This window comes from Balaenoptera physalus (assembly GCF_965194825.1).
Source record: "Balaenoptera physalus genome assembly, chromosome: 7".
NCBI lineage: Eukaryota > Metazoa > Chordata > Mammalia > Artiodactyla > Balaenopteridae > Balaenoptera > Balaenoptera physalus.
In genome coordinates this window covers 84,233,785-84,253,969 of record NC_138886.1, presented here as the reverse complement: position 1 = coordinate 84,253,969, position 20,185 = coordinate 84,233,785, and the positions used below count along the sequence as shown (strand labels likewise).

The 20,185-nt window shown below is 33.1% G+C and overlaps 1 protein-coding gene across 1 annotated transcript in view; it reads left to right on the top strand.

Annotated features, from left to right (window-relative positions):
* Positions 1 to 20,185, top strand: part of AGTPBP1 (ATP/GTP binding carboxypeptidase 1) — a 176,312-nt gene that overhangs the window by 138,587 nt on the left and 17,540 nt on the right. Inside the window, 6 exon segments of the mRNA XM_082469598.1 lie at positions 666 to 819; positions 1,854 to 2,034; positions 3,344 to 3,473; positions 4,518 to 4,649; positions 11,118 to 11,294; positions 15,241 to 15,401. Of these exon segments, the coding sequence (XP_082325724.1) occupies positions 666 to 819; positions 1,854 to 2,034; positions 3,344 to 3,473; positions 4,518 to 4,649; positions 11,118 to 11,294; positions 15,241 to 15,401 (935 nt within the window).

The following is a 20,185-nucleotide window of genomic DNA, read 5'->3' as shown; positions in this document are numbered from 1 at the left end:
ATAAATTATTAAATGATAAAATCAGATTATAAAAAGTCTTACATGTAATTATAGTTTTGTTTATATATATTAGCATTTGTTAGTAGTAATCTAGGTGATGCAATTATGGGTGTTTAAAATTTTTTCTTGTACTTTCTGTGTCTTCCAGACATTTTACAATGAGCCTTTATTAATCTTGAAATCAGGAAAGATTGTTAAAAAATTTGTGCTGCATAATATTCATTCTCCATATTTTAGGTTGCCATTAACAGATCTATAGTCACAAAATATCAACATTCAGAAGCCTTTGAAAACCAAAAGCATTTTCATAACCCATTTGGCAGCAAAGCCTGGCCTGAATTGATGTGAGCTTATTTAGAATATTGATTCTACTTAGTGTGACTCTTCATATGCTTTGCTACAGAAATACTAATGTGCTTATTTACAGGCTGCTGCCGCTAACCCCACTGGTTATATCGCACTATTAAGGGTATCCAAACTGTATCTATCCCCTTTCTCAAGTTCCCAAATACTGATGTTTAACTGCATCTGGACCCTAATCCCTGGAGAAGGGATTAGGAATCTGATTCACTTTTAGTTATGTTCAAGATCTGGATGCATTTATTTCTGTTTATCATAGGGAGTTTTTGAATGATTATATACTTTGCTTTTAAATTTTTATTAAGATGCATCTTCAAAAATTGGAATCAGCACACAATCCTCAGCAAATCTATTTTCGAAAAGATGTGTTATGTGAAACCCTGTCTGGAAACAGCTGTCCGTTGGTGACTATAACAGCAATGCCAGAGTCTAATTATTATGAACATATCTGTCAATTCAGTAAGTTTGTCTTCTTCACTCACAATACCAATCATTCTTACTTATTTTTCTTTGCTTCGTGACTATTTTGTAAGGGCATTAGTACTAGGAATAGGTATCCGAAGTCTTGGGTTCTAGTCTGGGTCCTGTTACTGCCTAGCTCGGGCCCACTTCTGGGCCCCAGATTCCTCATATGAGGGAGCTGCCTGAGATGACCTCTGAGGTCTCTTGATACTAATATTCTGTAGTTCTTATTCTTAGAAGTCATACCCAAAGTATAGTATAACAAATTATACCATCAGTTTAAGACTTTACAATTAATTTTATTTATAAATAAAACTACCATAAACCTATCAAGTATTTTGATGCTAGTACTGAATAGCTACTTGTTTTTCCCTGCCATTTATGTTTTTAAAGTTGCCTCAAATGTACAGCTATGGTAAAAAATATATACATATAAGAAAACTGTTCTAATTTTGTTAAGAAGGTAAAATATTTTCAGGAAAGAGAAAGAGCTTGCTATTCATGAAAATATGAGCAGATGAACTGAATGGTTATTTTGTAGCCCTGTATATCTAAATGTATAGTGAAAAATAGTTTTCTTTGTAAATCTCTGAGCAGATATACCTAGTGTTCTATGCTTATCATAGCGACCATAAAACAGGAATAAGATTATATTTTCCTTCTTTTTTCCATGACTTTATGAAAAATAAATTTATATTTCATCTATTTTCCCCAGATACTTGTTCTTTATGAAACCAAGATAATATTAAAAAATTAATTTTATATGTTAGATTAATCATTGTGAAATAAATGACTCAAATACTATTTAATGTGTTATGTTCATATAAGACATGACTTATATGGGTTTTATATCTGTTTTCTCTAGCGGGCCTAGTATAGTGCTTGTATATAGTAGGTGCACAGTGAGTTCTACTTTGACTTTATATCAGTATTCACAATTGAGTAAAAATATTTCTAAAGCCCCAAAGTCAAACATCATACAGACTTTTAGTAGACGTTCATTTTAATTTGAGGTTTTATGTCTACTTTAGGAAATCGCCCTTACGTTTTCTTATCTGCTCGGGTGCATCCTGGAGAGACTAATGCAAGTTGGGTAATGAAAGGAACATTGGAGTATCTCATGAGTAATAACCCTACTGCTCAGAGCTTACGAGAATCCTATATTTTTAAAATTGTCCCTATGCTAAATCCAGATGGTGTCATCAATGGAAAGTAAGTTAAGCAATAGTTATAGAAATATTATAGATTGTTGTGGCTGTCCTGTATAAACTTGTTGAAATAATAGCATCCACATTAATTTCAAAAACAAATCTAGTGATTTTTCTAGAACAAAAAAAATTTAGTGAAGAATTAATCTGATAAATTTTTAAATGAAAATATTATTTGTATATTGTTAGTACTATGATATTTTGAGAAATTCTGTATCTATTCATGAGAATATGATTTTATAAAATGTATGTCTGCTTGAATTGTTTTAGAAAAATCACAGTATTGGGATATGAAAAAGATTTTTAGCACATTGTCTTATAGTCCTTTTTATTTGTCATGGCATGGTCTTAGGTTGTTTTAAGATTTAGAATCTTCTGGGATCTCTTTCCACTAGTATGGAATATTGGCTCCATCTGCTAACCTCTTCTTGATATGAGTAGTAGGAATTCTTTAGAGTGGAAATACTGGAACGTTACTTTTTAAGTGGAGGTGGCTTATAGTTGGTACAGTTCATTTATTGTGTCAGTTAGACCAAGGTCTCTTTAGTGCTTCTGAAAGGGGGGAGTTAGTCTAACTGTCATGAGCATCTCCAAAGTCGAGGACACCATATTTATTTATTCAGTAAAAGAACCATGAATATTTCTCATATTTAGGAAATTTTTGAATTAAAAAAATAGAATAATTTCTTTTTAAGTAGTATGATTATGGAACTAAAATGAGACTTTATGTCTAGTTTTAATTCAGAAACATATTGACCAGTTAGAATTCTGTTTATATTTCTGTTATCACCTTCTGACCGTTTGCTTAAATTTTTGCTCAGTGGCTTTAATACTTAATACCTACGATTAATGAAAATGTATTTGGATTTTTGCAAGAATGTGTGCTTTTCATACACAATACTTATCTTTCTTAGAAGGAGGGCCCAGATAGCACTTTTAATAATAACTGATACAATCAAAATACAGAATGTTAGCTTAAGAAATGATTATTATGTAGTTAGAATGGAAAATATGACCATGAATAAATTTTATGGTGTATGGAACAAAACCCCAGAATGGAGAATTTTTCCTATAGCTTGAAAATTTTGACTTATAAAACTGCAAGCTTACCACAGTTAAATGCATGTAACACAAGATCTTGCACATAGCAAATGCTAAATAAATGTTTACTTACTGACTATAATATGCATTCTGGTGAGCACACCATTTATACCTGTTTGAAATATTTAGTGGAATAGAATCATAAAATTAAATCAAGTATATGTAAGAGTTTATTGGTACCAATCTTTGTCATTGTGTTTACATATGTGTAGTCACCGCTGTTCTTTAAGTGGAGAGGATTTGAATAGACAGTGGCAAAGTCCAAATCCAGATTTACATCCTACAATTTATCATGCCAAGGGTCTGCTGCAATATCTGGCTGCAGTGAAGCGTTTACCACTGGTAAGCGGCAATATTTGTTTGTATAGTCAAAGAGGTGATTTTGTTGTAAGTTAGTATTTTGTAGATTATTTTCTGGTTATAAAAGCTGGGTGTTAATTTCAAAAGCAGTTTCTTTAACACATCTTTGTTATCCATCACTTGTGTATTAATTATGTTGTCAAATTAATACAGTGTATCAATATTCTTATTTCATTAGATTTAATTTTTATAATTCTCATGAGCCCTTTACTTTTCTGTTTTGTTTATGAATATTGGTAACTCCTGGCTGTAAGTTTTAGCTATTTAACTTCACTGTTTGAACAATATCAAGGTAAAAGTACAATAGGTATCTTCCAAATTCTCAAACTAGTAGAAACTTATTTCTGAGCTCTTTAGCTAATTCTAAAGCAGGTAAGTCTCGACTATACACATAGGAAAGGTAGTATAGGCATGGTGGGAGACTCTCCTGAACTGTGTATGTGTATTTCTTCTGTTTTCAGCAACTTTTGTTTAGAATGTTTCCATTATTTTAGTCTTTAAATGAGTTAGTCTTCCTTTGGGAAAGATAGAACACTTTGCAGAGGGGCAAAATTGGCATGCAAATCTGTCCATTTTCTGTTTTTAAAATGATGCTCTTAAAAATTAAAGGGAAACCATGCCCCCTTTTAAAATGTTTTTCATGAAAGCATTTTTTATGTTCTCTTAAATTAGGTAAATATTTTAACAACCCTTGGGGCAGTGATGAGTGCAGCTGTAGATTTGACCTATAATTGAATTTATTGTTTTTTAAGTGATGAATAGTAGATACAAAAGAAAGAGTGCAACTCGTGGCTTGACGCAGGACCTACCTGCAAAGGATTTAGCCATTCTAAGATTAATCATGGATCCTTTCCAAAAGTAAATATGTATTATTACTTTTATTGATTCTACTTGTTAAATGGTGGCTCAGTTACAATAAAAGGACAAAGGAACACAGAACTGTTTATTGGCTTCATATTAGCTAGCTTTACTTGGCAATATATGAATTTGAAGGATTTTCTTTTTAAAATATATTATCTTTTCAAGGTTTATTGTGATTATCATGGCCACTCCCGAAAGAAGAATGTATTTATGTATGGCTGCAGCATCAAAGAGACAGTGTGGCACACGAATGACAATGCAGCTTCATGTGATGTTGTGGAAGATATGGGATACAGGGTAATTATTACAGATAAGGCAGGAATTTTTGAATTTCAAACACTCATAAAACTACAGAAAATAATTTAACATATAGGAACTACTCAGATTCAGTAAATGTTGCCATTTTGTTTCAGATTTTTCGTTTTAAATGTTTCTTCTAATTTTTTTTGCTTTTCACATTTTTTTAATTAAGGTAGACTTGATTTACAATATTACGTTAGTTACAGGTGTGCAGTGTAGTTATTCACTATTTTTGTAGATTATACTCCATTTAAAGTTATAGAATGTTGGCTGTATTTTCTGTGCTGTACAGTATATCCTTGTATTGTTCATGCATTGTTTATTTTATACATAGTAGTATGTGTCTCTTAATTGCCTACTGTTATCTTGCCACTACCCCATCCCTCTCCCTACTGGTAATGGCTAGTTTGTTCCTTATACCTGTGAGTCTGTTTCTCTTTTGTTATATACATTTGTTTTATTTTTTAGATTCCACATATAAATGATAATATACAGTATTTGTCTTTCTCTGTCTGACTTATTTCACTAAGCATAATACCCTCCAGGTCTATTCATGCTGTTTCAAATGGCAAAATTTCATTCTTTTTTATGGCTGAGAGTATTCCATTGTATAATATACACCACATCTTCTTTATCCATTCGTCTGTTGGTGGATACTTAGGTTGCTTACATGTCTTGGCTATTGTAAATAGTGCTGCTGTGGACATTGAGGTGCATGTATCATCTTGAATTAGAGTTTTTTGTCTTTTCTGGATATGTGCCCAGTAGTGGGATTGCTGGATCATATGGTAGCTTTATTTTTAGTTTTTTAAGGAACCTCCATACTGTTCTCCATAATGGTTGCACCAATTTACATTCCCACCAACAGTGTAGGAGGGTTCCCTTTTCTCCACACCCTCTCCAGCATTTATTATTTGTAGACTTTTTGATGATGGCCATTATGACCAATGTGAAGTGATACCTCATTTTGGTTTTGATTTGCATTTCTCTAATAATTAGTGATGTTGAGCATCTTTTCATGTGCCTGTTGGCCATCTGTATGTCTCCTTTGGAAAAATATCTATTCAGTTCTTCTGCCCATTTTTTAATTGGGTTGGTTGGGGGTTTTTTTGATGTTGAGTTGTATGAGCTGTTTATATATTTTGGATATTAACCTCTTTCAGTCATATCATTTGCAGATAGTTTCTCCCTCTACGTAGGTTGTCTTTTCATTTTGTCAGTTGTTTCCTGTGCTGTGCAAAAGCTTTTAAATTTAATTAGGTCCTAGCTATTTATTTTCGTTTTTGTTTCCTTTACCTGAGGAGACAGATAAAAAAAATATTGCTGTGACTTACATGAAAGAGTGTTCTGCCTATGTTTTCTTCTGTGAGTTTTATGGTTTCCAGCCTTACATTTAGGTCTTTAATTCATTTTGAGTTTACTTTTGCATATGGTATGGAAAATGTTTCTAATTGCACTCTTTTACATGTAGCTGTCCAGTTTTCCCACCACCACTTATTGAAGAGACTGTCTTTTTCCTATTGTATATTTTTGCCTCCTTTGTCATAGATTAATTGATCATATGTTAGTGCATTTATTTCTGGGCTCTCTATTCCATTGCTTGATATGTCAGGATTTTTTTGTGTGTGTGCCAGTACGTTCCTGTTTTGATTACTGTAGCTTTGTAGTGTAGTCTGAAGTCAGGAAGTCAGTGATACCTCCAGCTTTTTTTTTTTTTTTTCCTCCAGATTGCTTTATAGTCTTTTGTGGTTCCATATAAATTTTAGGATTATTTGTTGTACTTCTCTGAGAAATGTCCTGGGTATTCTAGATATTTTGATAGGGATTGCATTAAATCTGTAGATTGCTTTGCATAGTATGGACATTTCAACAATATTAACTCTTCCAGTTCATGAACAGGGATATCTTTCCATTTCTTTGTATCATCTTCAGTTTCCTTCATCAGTGTTATATAATTGTCAGATTATAGGTCTTTCAGTTTATTCCTATGTATTTTATTCTTTTTGATGCAGTTTTAAATGGAATTAGTTTTGGATTCCTGAACTAATGATAGTTCATTATCAGTGTATAAAAAAGCAACAGATTTCTGTATTTTAATCTTGTATCCCGCACAAGAAAAATCCCAAATAAACAACCTAACCTATCATCCAAAGTAATTAGAAAAGGAAGAACAAACAAAGCTCAAAGTCAGCAAAAGGAAGGAAATAATAAAGATCAGAGTGGAAATAAAATTGAGACCCCCCCCCAAAAAAAAATAGAAAAAAATCAATGAAACCAAGAGCTGTTTTTTTTTTTTTTTGAAAAGATAAACAAAATTGATAAGCCTTTAGCCAGGCTCATTAAGGAAGGGAGAGAGGTCCCAAATAAACAAAATAAATGAAAGAGGAGAAATTACAACCAATATCACAGAGATACAAAAAACATAAGAGAATACTATGAACAGTTTTATGCCAACAAATTGGATGACCTGGAAGGAATGGATAAATTCCTCGAAATATACAATCTTCCAAAAGTGAATCAGTAGATATATTGGGTAGGCCAAAAGTTTGTTTGGTTTTTTCCATAAGATGGCTCTAGTAGCATTTAGTTGTCTTTAACTTCATTCAAAATAATTTTGTTAGATTGTATTGTGACAGCTGTCATGTCAGCATGCATTTAAAAAACTTATCAAAATGGGTGAATTTTTGTGTAGCCATTTTAATATTGAAAATGGAAGAAAAAAAGCAACATTTTTGTCATATTGGTTTTTATTATTTCAAGAAAGGTAAAAACGCAACTGAAATGCAAAAAAAGATTTGTGCAGTGTATGGAGAAGGTGCTGTGATTGATCGAACGTGTCAAAAGTGGTTTGTGAAGTTTCTTGCTGGAGATATCTTGCTGGATGATGCTCCACGGTCAGGTAGACCAGTTGAAGTTGATAGCAATCAAATTGAGACATTAATTGAGAAAAATCAACGTTATACCACGTGGGAGATAGCCAACATACTCAAAATATCCCAATCAAGCGTTGAAAATCATTTGCACCAGCTTGGTTATGTTTATTGCTTTGATGTTTGGGTTCCACATAAGTTAAGCAAAAAAAACCTTCTTGACCTTATTTCCGTGTGAGATTCTCTACTGAAACGTAATGAAAACGTTGCATTTTTAAAACAAATTGTGATGAGCAATGAAAAGTGTATACTGTACAACAATGTGGAATGGAAGAGATTGTGGGGCAAGCGAAATGAACCACCACCAACCACACCAAAGGCCGGTCTTCATCCAAAGAAGGTGATGTTGTATATATGGTGGGATTGGAAGGGAGTCCTCTATTATGAGCTCCTTCCGGAAAACCAAACAATTGATTCCAACAAGTACTGCGCCCAGTTAGACCAACTGAAAGCAGCACTTGATGAAAAGTGTCTGGAATTAGTCAACAGAAAACACACAATCTTCCATCAGGATAATGCAAGACTGCATGTTTCTTTGATGACCAGGCACAAACTGTTTCAGCTTCGCTGGGAAGTTCTGATTCATCCACCGTGTTCACCAGACATTGCACCTTCGGATTTCCATTTATTTCGGTCTTTACAAAATTCTCTTAACGGAAAAAATTTCAATTCCCTGGAAGACTGTAAAAGGCACCTGGAACAGTTCTTTGCTCAAAAAGATAAAAAGCTTTGGGAAGATGGAATTATAAAGTTGCCTGAAAAATGGCAGAAGGTAGTGGAACAAAAGGGTGAATACATTGTTCAATAAAGTTCTTGGTGAAAATGAAAAATGTGTCTTTTATTTTTACTTAAAAACCAAAGGAACTTTTTGGCCAAAGCAATAGGTAACCTGAACAGACTGATCACTAGTAGTGAAATTGAATCAGTAATAAAATAACTCCTAGCAAACAAAAGTCCAGGATCCAACAGCTTCAAAGGGGAATTCTACCAAACATGTAAAGAAGAGCTAATACCTATCCTTCTCAAACCACTCCAAAAAATTGAACATGAGGGAACACTCCCAAATTCATTCTACAAGGCCAACATTACCCTGATAACCAAAACCAAAGACACTACAAAAAAGATTACAGGCCAGTATCTATGATGAATATAGATGCAAAAATCCTCAACAAAATATTAGCAAACCAAGTCCAACAATATATAAAAATGATCATACACAATGATCAAGTTGGATTTATTCTAAGGATGCAAGAATGGTTCATGATCACAAATCAGTCATTGTAATATGCCGCATTAACAAAAGGAAGTATAAAAATCACATGATCATCTCAATAGATGCAGAAAAAGCATTTGACAGAATTCATCCATTCATGTTAAAAACTCTCATCAAAGTTGGTATAGAGGGAGCATATCTCAACATAATAAAGGCCGTTTATGACAAACCCACAGTTAATATCATACTCAAGTTTGAAAAATTGAAAGCTTTTCCTCTAAAAATGCTTCTCACATCTAGATTTTTAATCAATTTGGAATTTTTATTTTTTTATTTTTTGGAATTTATTTTTGTATGAAATGTGGGGGTCTAATTTTAGTTTCCCCATGTATAACCAGTTGTCTCAGCACCATTTATTAAACAGCACCTCCTTCCTCAGCTGATTTTATACAGCCATCTGTTACAGACCTTGTTTCCACATGTATGGGTGTGTTTTGAGGTCTGCCTAGGACTGAAGGGAGATCTATTGTTTTACGTACTGTGTGCTTTTCATTTTGTCACAGTGTCTCTCTTACTATATTTACGCCTAAACAAACACCCCAGGTTATTTTCCAAAAAAAAGTTTCAGTAACATACCACTCCCCTTAGCAAAACTTCAAAGCACATTTTCTTTTTGGTGTCCTCTCTCTTCTTCCCCTTTCCCAAATAAATAAAATGATTAGAGTTATGTTAAAAAATGGAAACACTCCAGAAATGTAGTGAGTGAAAGTCATCTTCTCTCAATTAATCACTAATTAATCACTTTCACCATGTGTATTGTGAGATTTACCTCTAAGCACGTTCATTCATAGATGTATATAAACATAGTATATCAAGTTTTTGTGGTTTTTATTTTTTTTTAACGCTCCACAGCAACTTTTTCTTCACATAATGTTTGTTGGCCATAGGTCCTCATATCTGGATCTGTCTTCATCTTTTTGATAGCTACACAAGATGTTCATTGTGTATTTTTGTTATTATTGTACGACTATACCAAAATTGTTCACTGTCCCTTGGTGGTGGTCACTTCATTAGTATTGCCAAATTGTTTTTTATAAGGATTGTACAAATTGATACTCCCCAGTGAATGATAGTGCTGTTTCTCCAAACATCTTACTGTCATCTTTGCCAGGTGAAAAAAATATCTGATGGTTTTAGTTTGTGTATCTGTAATTATAATATATGAGGTCAAGTATCTTTTTCTATGTTTGGCCAATTATTATCTCTCTCTTTTTTAAAAATAGCCTTTTCTCATATTCTCTGCTTACTTTTATACAAGTATCTAATTATTATTTTCAAAATAACTTTGTAAGTATACTCTTTATAAGTATATTAAAATTTTTTGTTTATGATATGTAGTGATTTAAAACTTTTATCATATTTGTTGATTTTTTTTTTAAAGTAGCTTCTGGGTTTTGAAGCTTAGAAAGACTTCTCATTCTAAGATTTTAAAAGTAGAGTTCTATGTTTACTGTTTGTAGTTTCATTTAAAAATTTAACTTATTAATTTAAAATTTAAATTCACAATCTAATTAGAGTTAATTCAGTGGAGAGTGACTTCAGCTGGTTTTTCTCAGTGGCTGACCAGTTGTATCAGCTTTTTGTGAATGATCAATGTTCCTCACTAATAATAATACTAATTTTAACAAATACCTTTGGTTCTAATTCTGAACTCTCTTTCTAAAGATGCATCTATTCCTATACCAGTATCATCATTTAACTGTTAGATATGTAATTATCTGTCAGATTATTTCTCCAGTCATAGCCTTTTCTTTCAGAATTCCCCAGGGTATACTGCTATATTTCATTTTCATGTGAACCTGAGAATAATTTTAAGTTGCAGAAATGTTGTGGGCATTTAGACTGTGAGTGTCTTAGCTTTATTGTTTCATTTAGGGGTGATTGACGTTTACAGTGTTAAGTCTCTTAGTCAAGCCATCTTCATGACTAAAGTTTCTTCATTTTTTGAAATATGTTTTTCTTCGTATTTTAAAACATGGTTTTCTTACATGGTTTTATTCCACTTACTGGTTGCTACTACGAATATTATCCTTTCGTTCATTCTATTTTCTGATTAATATTTGTCTAGGAAAGCAGAAAAGTCTAATTTAGTAAGAGGATTCTTTCAATGTTTTGAATAGCAAGGGATATAGGAAGAAGATCCACGTGACTGCTCTAATGACTATGTTTTCATAAAAATTTTTCAAAATTTAGAAATTAAAATAATTTTAAATGACAAAAAAAGAAAGCTCTTGAAATATTTTATCATTCTTATCTTTGCAGACTTTGCCTAAGATTCTGAGCCATATTGCCCCAGCATTTTGCATGAGCAGCTGTAGCTTCGTAGTAGAAAAATCTAAAGAATCTACAGCACGTGTTGTAGTTTGGAGAGAGATAGGAGTACAAAGAAGCTATACCATGGAGAGTACTTTGTGTGGCTGTGATCAGGGAAAATATAAGGTAAAACATCTCAGGACTTCCAGCCATAAAAATATTTCAAGTCTTCCATATATGCTCTAGTAGTTTTCAAGTATGTATTAAATGATATGTTTGTTATACTGAGCTAAATGTAACTTGCAATAATGGAATTGAATTATATGCGATCTTAAGAACAGTTTTTGTTTTTTTTACTTCTCTGAACTAAATAGCTTGCTTTGGATCCTTATGAAATCTTGGTTGAGTCTATTTACAGTCATAATTTTTAAGAAAGCATGCTGTAATACACATTTAAATAAGTTAGTAATTTATAATGAGCTGTGCAAGTAGTACATTATTAATAAAATGTTCTATCATTTTAATTCATTGGATATAAATATATTTTTATGCATTTAGAAATAAACACATTACACTTACTTATAAAATTTTTTTAATTTAGATTTTATGTGTGTGTGACTTTTAAATGCATATTTCTTCACTAATTTTTTTTTCTTTTCTAAGACTCCTCTTCTGTGGTACCATAGGCTTTTATGGGAAACAATGAGTTCAGACTTTACTTTTGAAATTTAAGAGTAATTAAATGTTAGGTGACTTTGAATTTTTTAATTTCAAAGTTTGAGAACTTTTAAAAAAATTTTTTATTGGAGTATAGTTGATTTAAAATGTTTTGTTAGTTTCAGGTGTACAGCAAACTGAATCAGTTATACATATACATACATCAACTCTTTTTTAGATTCTTTTCCCATATGGGTCATTACAGAGTACTGAGTAGAGTTCCCTGTGCTATACAGTGGTTCTTTATTAGTTAATCTATTTTATATACAATAGTGTGTATACGTCAATCCCAATCTCCCAATTTATCCCTCCTCGCGTTTCCTTGCTGGTAACCATAAGATTGTTTTCTACATCTGTGACTGTATTTCTGTTTTGTAGATAAGTTCATTTGTACCATTTTTTTAGATTCCACATATAAGTGATATCATACAATATTTGTTCTTCTCAGTCTGACTTACTTCACTCAGTATGACAATCTCTAGGTCCATCCATGTTGCTACACATGGTATTATTTTGTTCTTTTTTATTGCTGAGTAATATTCCATTGTATGTATGTACCACAAAAGATTGAGAACTTAAAAGGCAATGAATTGGACCTTAGGTAAGCAACTGTAAACCCGGATATTTATTTTTCTTGCCTTGCCACAAAAAGCTTTTCAGGTGTCATGCTAATTATTCCACTCATTCTGTTTTGTTGTGTTTTGTTTTTTTGACATGAGCAAGAGGAATCTGAATCTCATAGTGATTTTCTTATACCTCACATAAAAGTGATTATAACTTTATGTTTAGAAAGAGTTAAAAATCTTCCAATTGGTTAGTATTAAAAATGTAAACATATTATGATTGATGCCAAAATGTTCAAATGGAAAGCTTTTTCCAGTCTGTAACAAACTGGGAGAAAATTGTATAGATTTTGCAACTGGCGTTCAAACTTTGGGGGCCTAGATGGGTAGAACTTAGTGAAATTTCAGTACTTTCTGTAGAGTGACTCTTCCCTAAGATTTACATTGACCACAGTATACTATTCTTCCAAAATGTGCTATCTTTTGAAATCTCTTCAAATATTGTAAAACAGTGTCTTCTAGACTACCAAAGGCACGATTGTGGTAAGAGAGGAGCATGAGCACTCCAGCCCACAAACCCTGCCTCCTAATCATTGCTTTAGTGAACTGCAAGTGTGTGGGACGGAAAAAAGCTTGACAGTCATTTTTGTGAAGGACCGTAGGTAGTTCCTATGATTTAGGGAAATAGACTATAAATTCTTTGTTCTTAAAGAGATGCAGTCCAGCTGGAGAAGGTAAGTTAAAGCGTCAGTGTCTGTGAAACTGGTCTCTGGGAGTAGGGAGAGAAGAAGTCAGGGAAGCTGAGACTTGCATGCCCCTTGAAATCATCTGTTGCATAATAATAGTAGCACTTTCTTACTATATTTGGATTCTACTGATAGACTTTCATTGGATTTTTTTAAATGTTCTTTTTGTGTTTTGATAAATTTATTTAGTCATTGAAAAAACCACGTTTAAAAAATTGCTAAAATATATTTTGAAACATAAAACATTAGACGAGTTTTCTAAAAATTACTTTATAAAATCTTAAAAATAAAATGGATACCTAATATATAGTCATTTCTCTTTTATACGATTTACATTGGCATATATGTACTTTATGTGATTTCCATTGATAGAGTTACATTGATTTAAAACTCCTATGGAGAGGAGTATGTCTTATTACTAATAATAAGCTAAGTTTTTTACATCTAAAATTCAGTGCTTTGATCATAGCGTATACTTTTTTAAAGTTTTTTTTAATTAATAAACTTTTAAAAATAAGTTTATTTATTTTTGGTTGCATTGGGTCTTTGTTGCTGCACTCAGGCTTTCTCTAGCTGCGGCGAGTGGGGGCTACTCTTCATAGCAGTGCATGGGCTTCTCATTGTGGTGGCTTCTCTTGCTGTGGAACACGAGCTGTAGGCCTGTGGGCTTCAGTAGTTGTGGCATGCGGGCTTCAGTAGTTGTGGCACATGGGCTTAGTTGCTCCATGGCATGTGGGATCCTCCCAGACCAGGGCTCGAACCCGTGTCCCCTGTGTTGACAGGCAGATTCTTAACCACTGCGCCACCAGGGAAGTCCCAATAAACTTTTTAAAGAGGAGTTTTAGATTCACAGAAAAATTGAGTGGAAACTACAGAATTCCCATATACCCCCATCCTCCCCCCCACACATAACGTATACTTTACAAACTTGTTAATATTAGCTAATAAGTTGTGTAAGTCTAATAATATTTTAAGAAACAAATCTCTTCACCCTCAAGAATGTTCTTATATTACTGAATTTTAGGCTTCACATATTCTTTATTTTTATTTTTGATGAGCTAATTCAGAAATAGGCATAGCCTTTCTAAAGCTTTTAGATTAAGAAGGCAAATGCATTTTCTAAGTCAGTTAGGTCACATTTCTTAGAATATTTGGAGATGGCCAAGCTATTTAAACAATCAGTCAATCATTATTATGAAGGCATGTGTTACATAGAGTAAATAACAGTTTTTATAATTTATCTCTTCAGTTACTGTGTGCTTTTAGTCTGATCATTGAAAGTCTAGTCTGCTCTCATCTACACCTGCAACCTTTGTCGGTGTAAGGATTGCATTTATTTTAGAGATTCATTTTTATCTGAAAATTAAATGATAAGCAGCATCTTGATTTACAGTCCATTTTTATCCTTTTATTTGGTAATGTTTAACTTTTGGTAAACCTTATATTGTTTATTGAGAAACTATTGGTTAAAAAAGGGTTGTGGTAAAATTTTGTTTTTGCGTTAGTAGACCGCCTTTGAAATGGGCATTGTCATCTGACCTGGAACATAAGAACTTATTTTACTGCTGCCTCATTACCTTAGATTCGTCTGATTATTTTTTGACATAGTTACCTTTCTTTTGTTTGTTTTTTACTCAGCAATTTCTTTTTATCATTCAGGAAAAGTATGTATAAAGTAATGTTCAAGTATACAAATTGGAGCCTTGATTGTAGCACTATAATATTTCAACATCGGCATACAAGTAGTAGATTACAAGAAGTACTAGCAAGATCTCGTAAAAATATAATTTCACCCATGAGCTCCAAGAATAACTTAACCACAAGATGTTTATCTGTTTTTCCCTCCCCAGTGTGTTGGTGAAAATAATTTGCACGCAGTGAATGAGCATAGACATTTTAGAAACGGTTTTTTAAGACAGTTTCCTTTGCGACTTAAAATAATCTTATGTTGTTAAGACACTGTGCTTATGAGTCCTAGGTTCATACAAAGTGCCAGCCTTTTATTTTATTAATATAGTTACAAATTCCTTTTATGTAATTTTAGTGAGATACAGCCAGAGGATAGCAAATGTCCTAGTTACATGTTTATTATTTCTTTATTTTTAGGGTTTACAGATTGGTACTCGAGAATTGGAAGAGATGGGAGCAAAATTTTGTGTTGGTCTATTGCGTTTGAAAAGACTGACATCCCCACTGGAATATAATCTGCCTTCTAGCCTGCTTGACTTTGAAAATGACTTGATTGAATCGAGCTGCAAAGTAACTAGGTAAGACATACTTGTTTTATTCTTTTGTTATATGGTAGTATACTGTTAAACTTCGTTAAATTAGTTACGCAGAGGAAAGGCACAGAGATTTTGACAGCCAGGAGCATTTTTAGAATTAATATACGTAAGTCTTGCTTCTTTTAACATTGGTATTTGGATAAAATTTTAATGAAATATCCTTATATTTGGAATGCTGTTTTAGTGATCTTAATGATTTACTTTTAACTTAAAAATAAGCAGTGTGGAAAACAGTTACTTATATCAGATAATATGTAAATTTAGAAGGCTTGGAGCCAAGATTCATAGTTCAAAAGAAATTTTATTTTGTTGATAATCTACACATATCAGATGGCTTTCCAATCACCTTCTGGTTGCATCTACTAGAAACAGCTAATTTAATATCCCTCTGAAAATATAACTACATCTGCCAAGTAGTATCCTTCTGAGTAGGTAAACTTTTGCTCCTAAAATTCAGTGTATGTAAAATTTGATCAGTTATTGTCTCAGAGATAATTTAGTATCACAATTCTTAATCATAGTACCAGAGTTTAGCATTTTATAGTTTGATACATATGGGTAGGAATAGTCCCATTTTATAGAATCTACATGATTTTTATTGTTGGACATTGACATCAGATTTGTTAATTTATTACCAAGCTATGTTATATATATATATCAATTTAGTAGTTTTAAGTGTAGTAAAACATTAATTAGAACTCAATTCTTATATAATGTGATAATTGAGGCAGTGATCCTCTGCATTCTGTATATTTCAAAACACTTTCTAAACGATAATGGAAATAAATATAAATATATTTATTTATAAATAAGTATAAATAAAGTTGTTCTCATTGATGTTTAGAAGCCTACTTTTAAGTTATTTCATGTATTCTTCCCCCCCCCCCCATCTTTTTGAGGTAAAATTCACAAATGAAATTGTAAGATATTTAAAGTGTACACTGTGATGATTTGGTATATGTATACATTGTGAAAGGATTTACCCCACTGAGTTATTAACATATCCATCCATCACATCACATGTTTACCTTTGTGTCTGTGTATGAGGGAATATTTTTCAGTTTTACTCTCCTAGGAAATTTCAATCATACAATCCAGTGTTATCTAGTATAGTCACCATGTTATACATTACTTCCTCAGACCATATTCATCTCAACACCTGAAAGTTTGTATCACTCTTACTAACCTCTCCCTATTGCCTCCTCCGCCTGTCCCATATCCCCTGGCAACCACTTTCCAGCTCTCTGTTTCTGAGTTGTTCCAATTCTTTTTTTTTTTTTTTTTTTTTTAACATTTCATATGTAAGTGACACCATGCAGTATTTGTCTTTGTCTGGCTTATTTCACTTAGCATAATGCCCTCCAGTTTCATCCATGCTGTAGCAAATGAAAGGATTTCCTTTTTTTTTTAAGGCTGAATAATATTACATTGTATATCTATATGCTACATTTTCTTTATCCATTCATCCATCAATGGACAGTTAGATTGTTTTCATACTTTGACTATGTGAATAATACTGCTTTGAACATAAGAGTAGAGTGTCTTAACAGTTTTCAGTGTACAGATCTTCCACCTTCTTGGTTAATTTATTCCTAACTATTATTTTTGATGCTATAGTAAGTTTGTTTTCTTGATTTCTGTTTCTGATGTTTCATTGTTAGTGTATAGAAATGCAGCTGGTTTTTGTATATTGATTTTGTATCCTGCAGCTTTACTGAAATCATTTATTACTTCTAACATTGTGCTGTTTTTAGGGATTCTATATGATATCTTGTCTACTGCAAATAGAGAAAATTTACTTTTTCCTTTCTGATTTGGATGCATTTTATTTCTGTTTCTTGGCTAATTACTCAAGCCAGTACTGTGTTGAATAAGAGTGGTGAGAGTGGGCATCCTTGTTTTGTTCCTTATCTTAGAGGAAAAGCTTTTGGTATTTCATCGTTGAGTATGACATTAGCTGTGGGCTTGTCATATATTGCCTTTATTATGCTGGTTTGTTGAGTTTTATCATGAATGGATGGTGAATTTTGTCAAATGCTTTTCTGCATCTATTGAGATGATTATATGATTTTTATCCTTCATTTTGTTAATGTGGTGTATCACATTGATTGATTTGCATATGTTGAACCATCCTTGCATCTCAGGGTGCAAGGTGATCATGGTTTATGTATGATTCTTTTAATGTATTGTTGAATATGATTTCCTAATACATTTTATTGAGGATTTTTGCATCTAAGTTCATCAGGGATATTGGCCAATAATTTTCTTGTTTTTAAAATTTCTTCTCTGACTTTGGTATCAGGGTAATGCTGACCTTGTAAAATGAATTTGGAATTGTTCCCTCCTCTTTTAATTGGGGAAGAGTTTGAAAATAATTGCTATTATTTCTTGGTTAAATGTTTGGTAGAATTCATCATTGAAGCCATCTAGTCTTGGGGTTATCTTGGAAGGTTTTTGAGTATTGATTCAGTTTCCTCACTGGTAATTGGTCTGTTCAGATTTTCTGTTAATTTCTTCATGATTCAGTCTTGGTAGCTTGTATGTTTCTAGGATTTTTTTCCATTTCTTCTAGGTTGTCCAATTTGTTGGTGTATAATTGTTCATAGTGGTCTCTTATGATCCTTTGTATTTTTGAGGTATCTGATGTGATGTCTCCTGTTTCATTTATAATTTCTCTCTCTCTTTTTTTTGGAAAGTCTCACTGTTTGTCTATTCTATCTTTTAAAAAAATTAGCTCTTAACTTCATTGATCTTTTTTTCTTTTTAGTCTCTATTTCATTTATGTCTGTTTGATCTTTGTTATTTTCTACCTTCTGCTAACTCTAGGCTTAGTTTGTTCGTATTTTCCTAGTTCCTTGAGGTGTAAAATTAGGTTGTTTATTTGAGATCTTTCTTTTTTCAGGCATTTATTGTTATAAACTTCCCTCTTAGAACTGCTTTTGCTGCATCTCATCAGTTTTGGTATGTTGTGTTTCCATTTTTAGTTCTCTCAAGATATTATTTGATTTCTCTTTCACTCATTGGTTGTTCGGGAACACGTTGTGTAATCTCCACGTACTTGTGAATTTTCCAGTTTTCCTAATTGATTTCTAGTTTTCTTTTCTTTTCTTTCTTTCTTTCTTTCTTTTTTTTTTTTTCCACACCACACGGCTTGTGGAATCTTAGTTTCCTGACCAGGGATTGAACCCAGGCCCTCAGTAGTGATGGCACGGAGTCCTAATCACTGGACCACCAGGGAATTCCCAATCAATTTCTAGTTTTATATGGTGGTTGGGCTTAGTATGATTTCAGTCTTCTTAACTTTATTAAGACTTGTTTGTAGCCTAAGATATGATTTATCCTGGATAATGTTCCATGTGTGTTTATGTATTCTTTTGCTGTTGGATAGAATGTTCTATATATCTGTTAGGTCCGTCTGGTCTAATGTGTAGTTTAATTCCAGTGGTTTTTTTTAGACTGATTTTCTGTCTTGGATGACCTATCCATTGTTGAAAGTGGGTGTTTGAAGTTCATTGCTATTCTTATATTGCTGTCTGTTCCCTCCTTCAGATCTGTTAATATTTGCTTTATATATTTAGGTGCTCCTATGTTGGGTGCATAAATATTTACAATTGTTATATCCTCCTGATGAATTGATCCTTTTATTATTATTTTTTTTACAATTTATTTATTTATTTATTTCTGGCTGCATTGGGTCTTCATTGCTGCATGCGGGCTTCCTCCCTAGTTGTGGCGAACAGGAGCTACTCTTCGTGCAGTGCGCTGGCTTCTTATTGCGGTGGCTTCTCTTTGTTGTGGAGCATGGGCTCTAGGTGCGCGGGCTTCCGTAGTTGTGGCACACGGGCTCAGTAGTTGTGGCTCGCAGGCTCTAGAGCACAGGCTCAGTAGTTGTGGTGCATGGGCTTAGTGGCTCTGTGGCATGTGGGGTCTTCCCGGACCAGGGCTCAAACCTGTGTCCCCTGCGTTGTCAGGCGGATTCTGAACCACTGCGCCACCAGGGAAGTCCAATTTTTTTATTATTATATAATGACCTTATTATTTTCTCTTGTTGATCTTTGGCTTAAAGTCTTTTATTTCTGGTATAAGTATAGCTACCCCTGCTTTCTTCTGGTTTCTATTTGCATTGAATTTATTTTTTCATCACTTCATTTTCAGTTGATGTGTGTCCTTAAAACTGAGAAACTGAGGTGTCTCTTGTAGGCAACATATAGTTGGGTCTCTTTTATTATTTATTCAGCCACTCCGTTTTTTGATTGGAGAATTTAGTCCCTTTACAGTTAAAGTAATCATTGATAGGTGTAGGCCTACTATTGTCATTTTAATTGTTTTCTGGTTATTTTGTAATTCCTTTGTTTCTTTCTTCCTGTCTTGCTCTCTTCCTTTGTGATTTGATAATTTTCTGTACAGTAAGTCCCCTACACACGAACCTTCAAGTTGCAAACTTTCAAAGATGGAAACATGTGTTCACACGTCCAATCATGTAAGTTAGTTCATGTGTCTGGTGTACATTGTTGTCTGCGTGCATCCTTTACAAGTGGTTGTGCTTTTGTGTACATTACTGTATAGTACTGTATAGAGTACAGTAGTACAGTATCTTTATTTCAAGCTAGATCTGCAAGGGAACGACTTCATTGAACTCCTTGCTGTGCAACATGAGGAGCTTACTAATGAAGACCTGATGGAATTGGAGACCCAGAGAAAGGACGAAGAGAGACAAGAAGAAGAAGAAGTAACTGAAGAACCAAAGAGATTCACGACACAGGAAA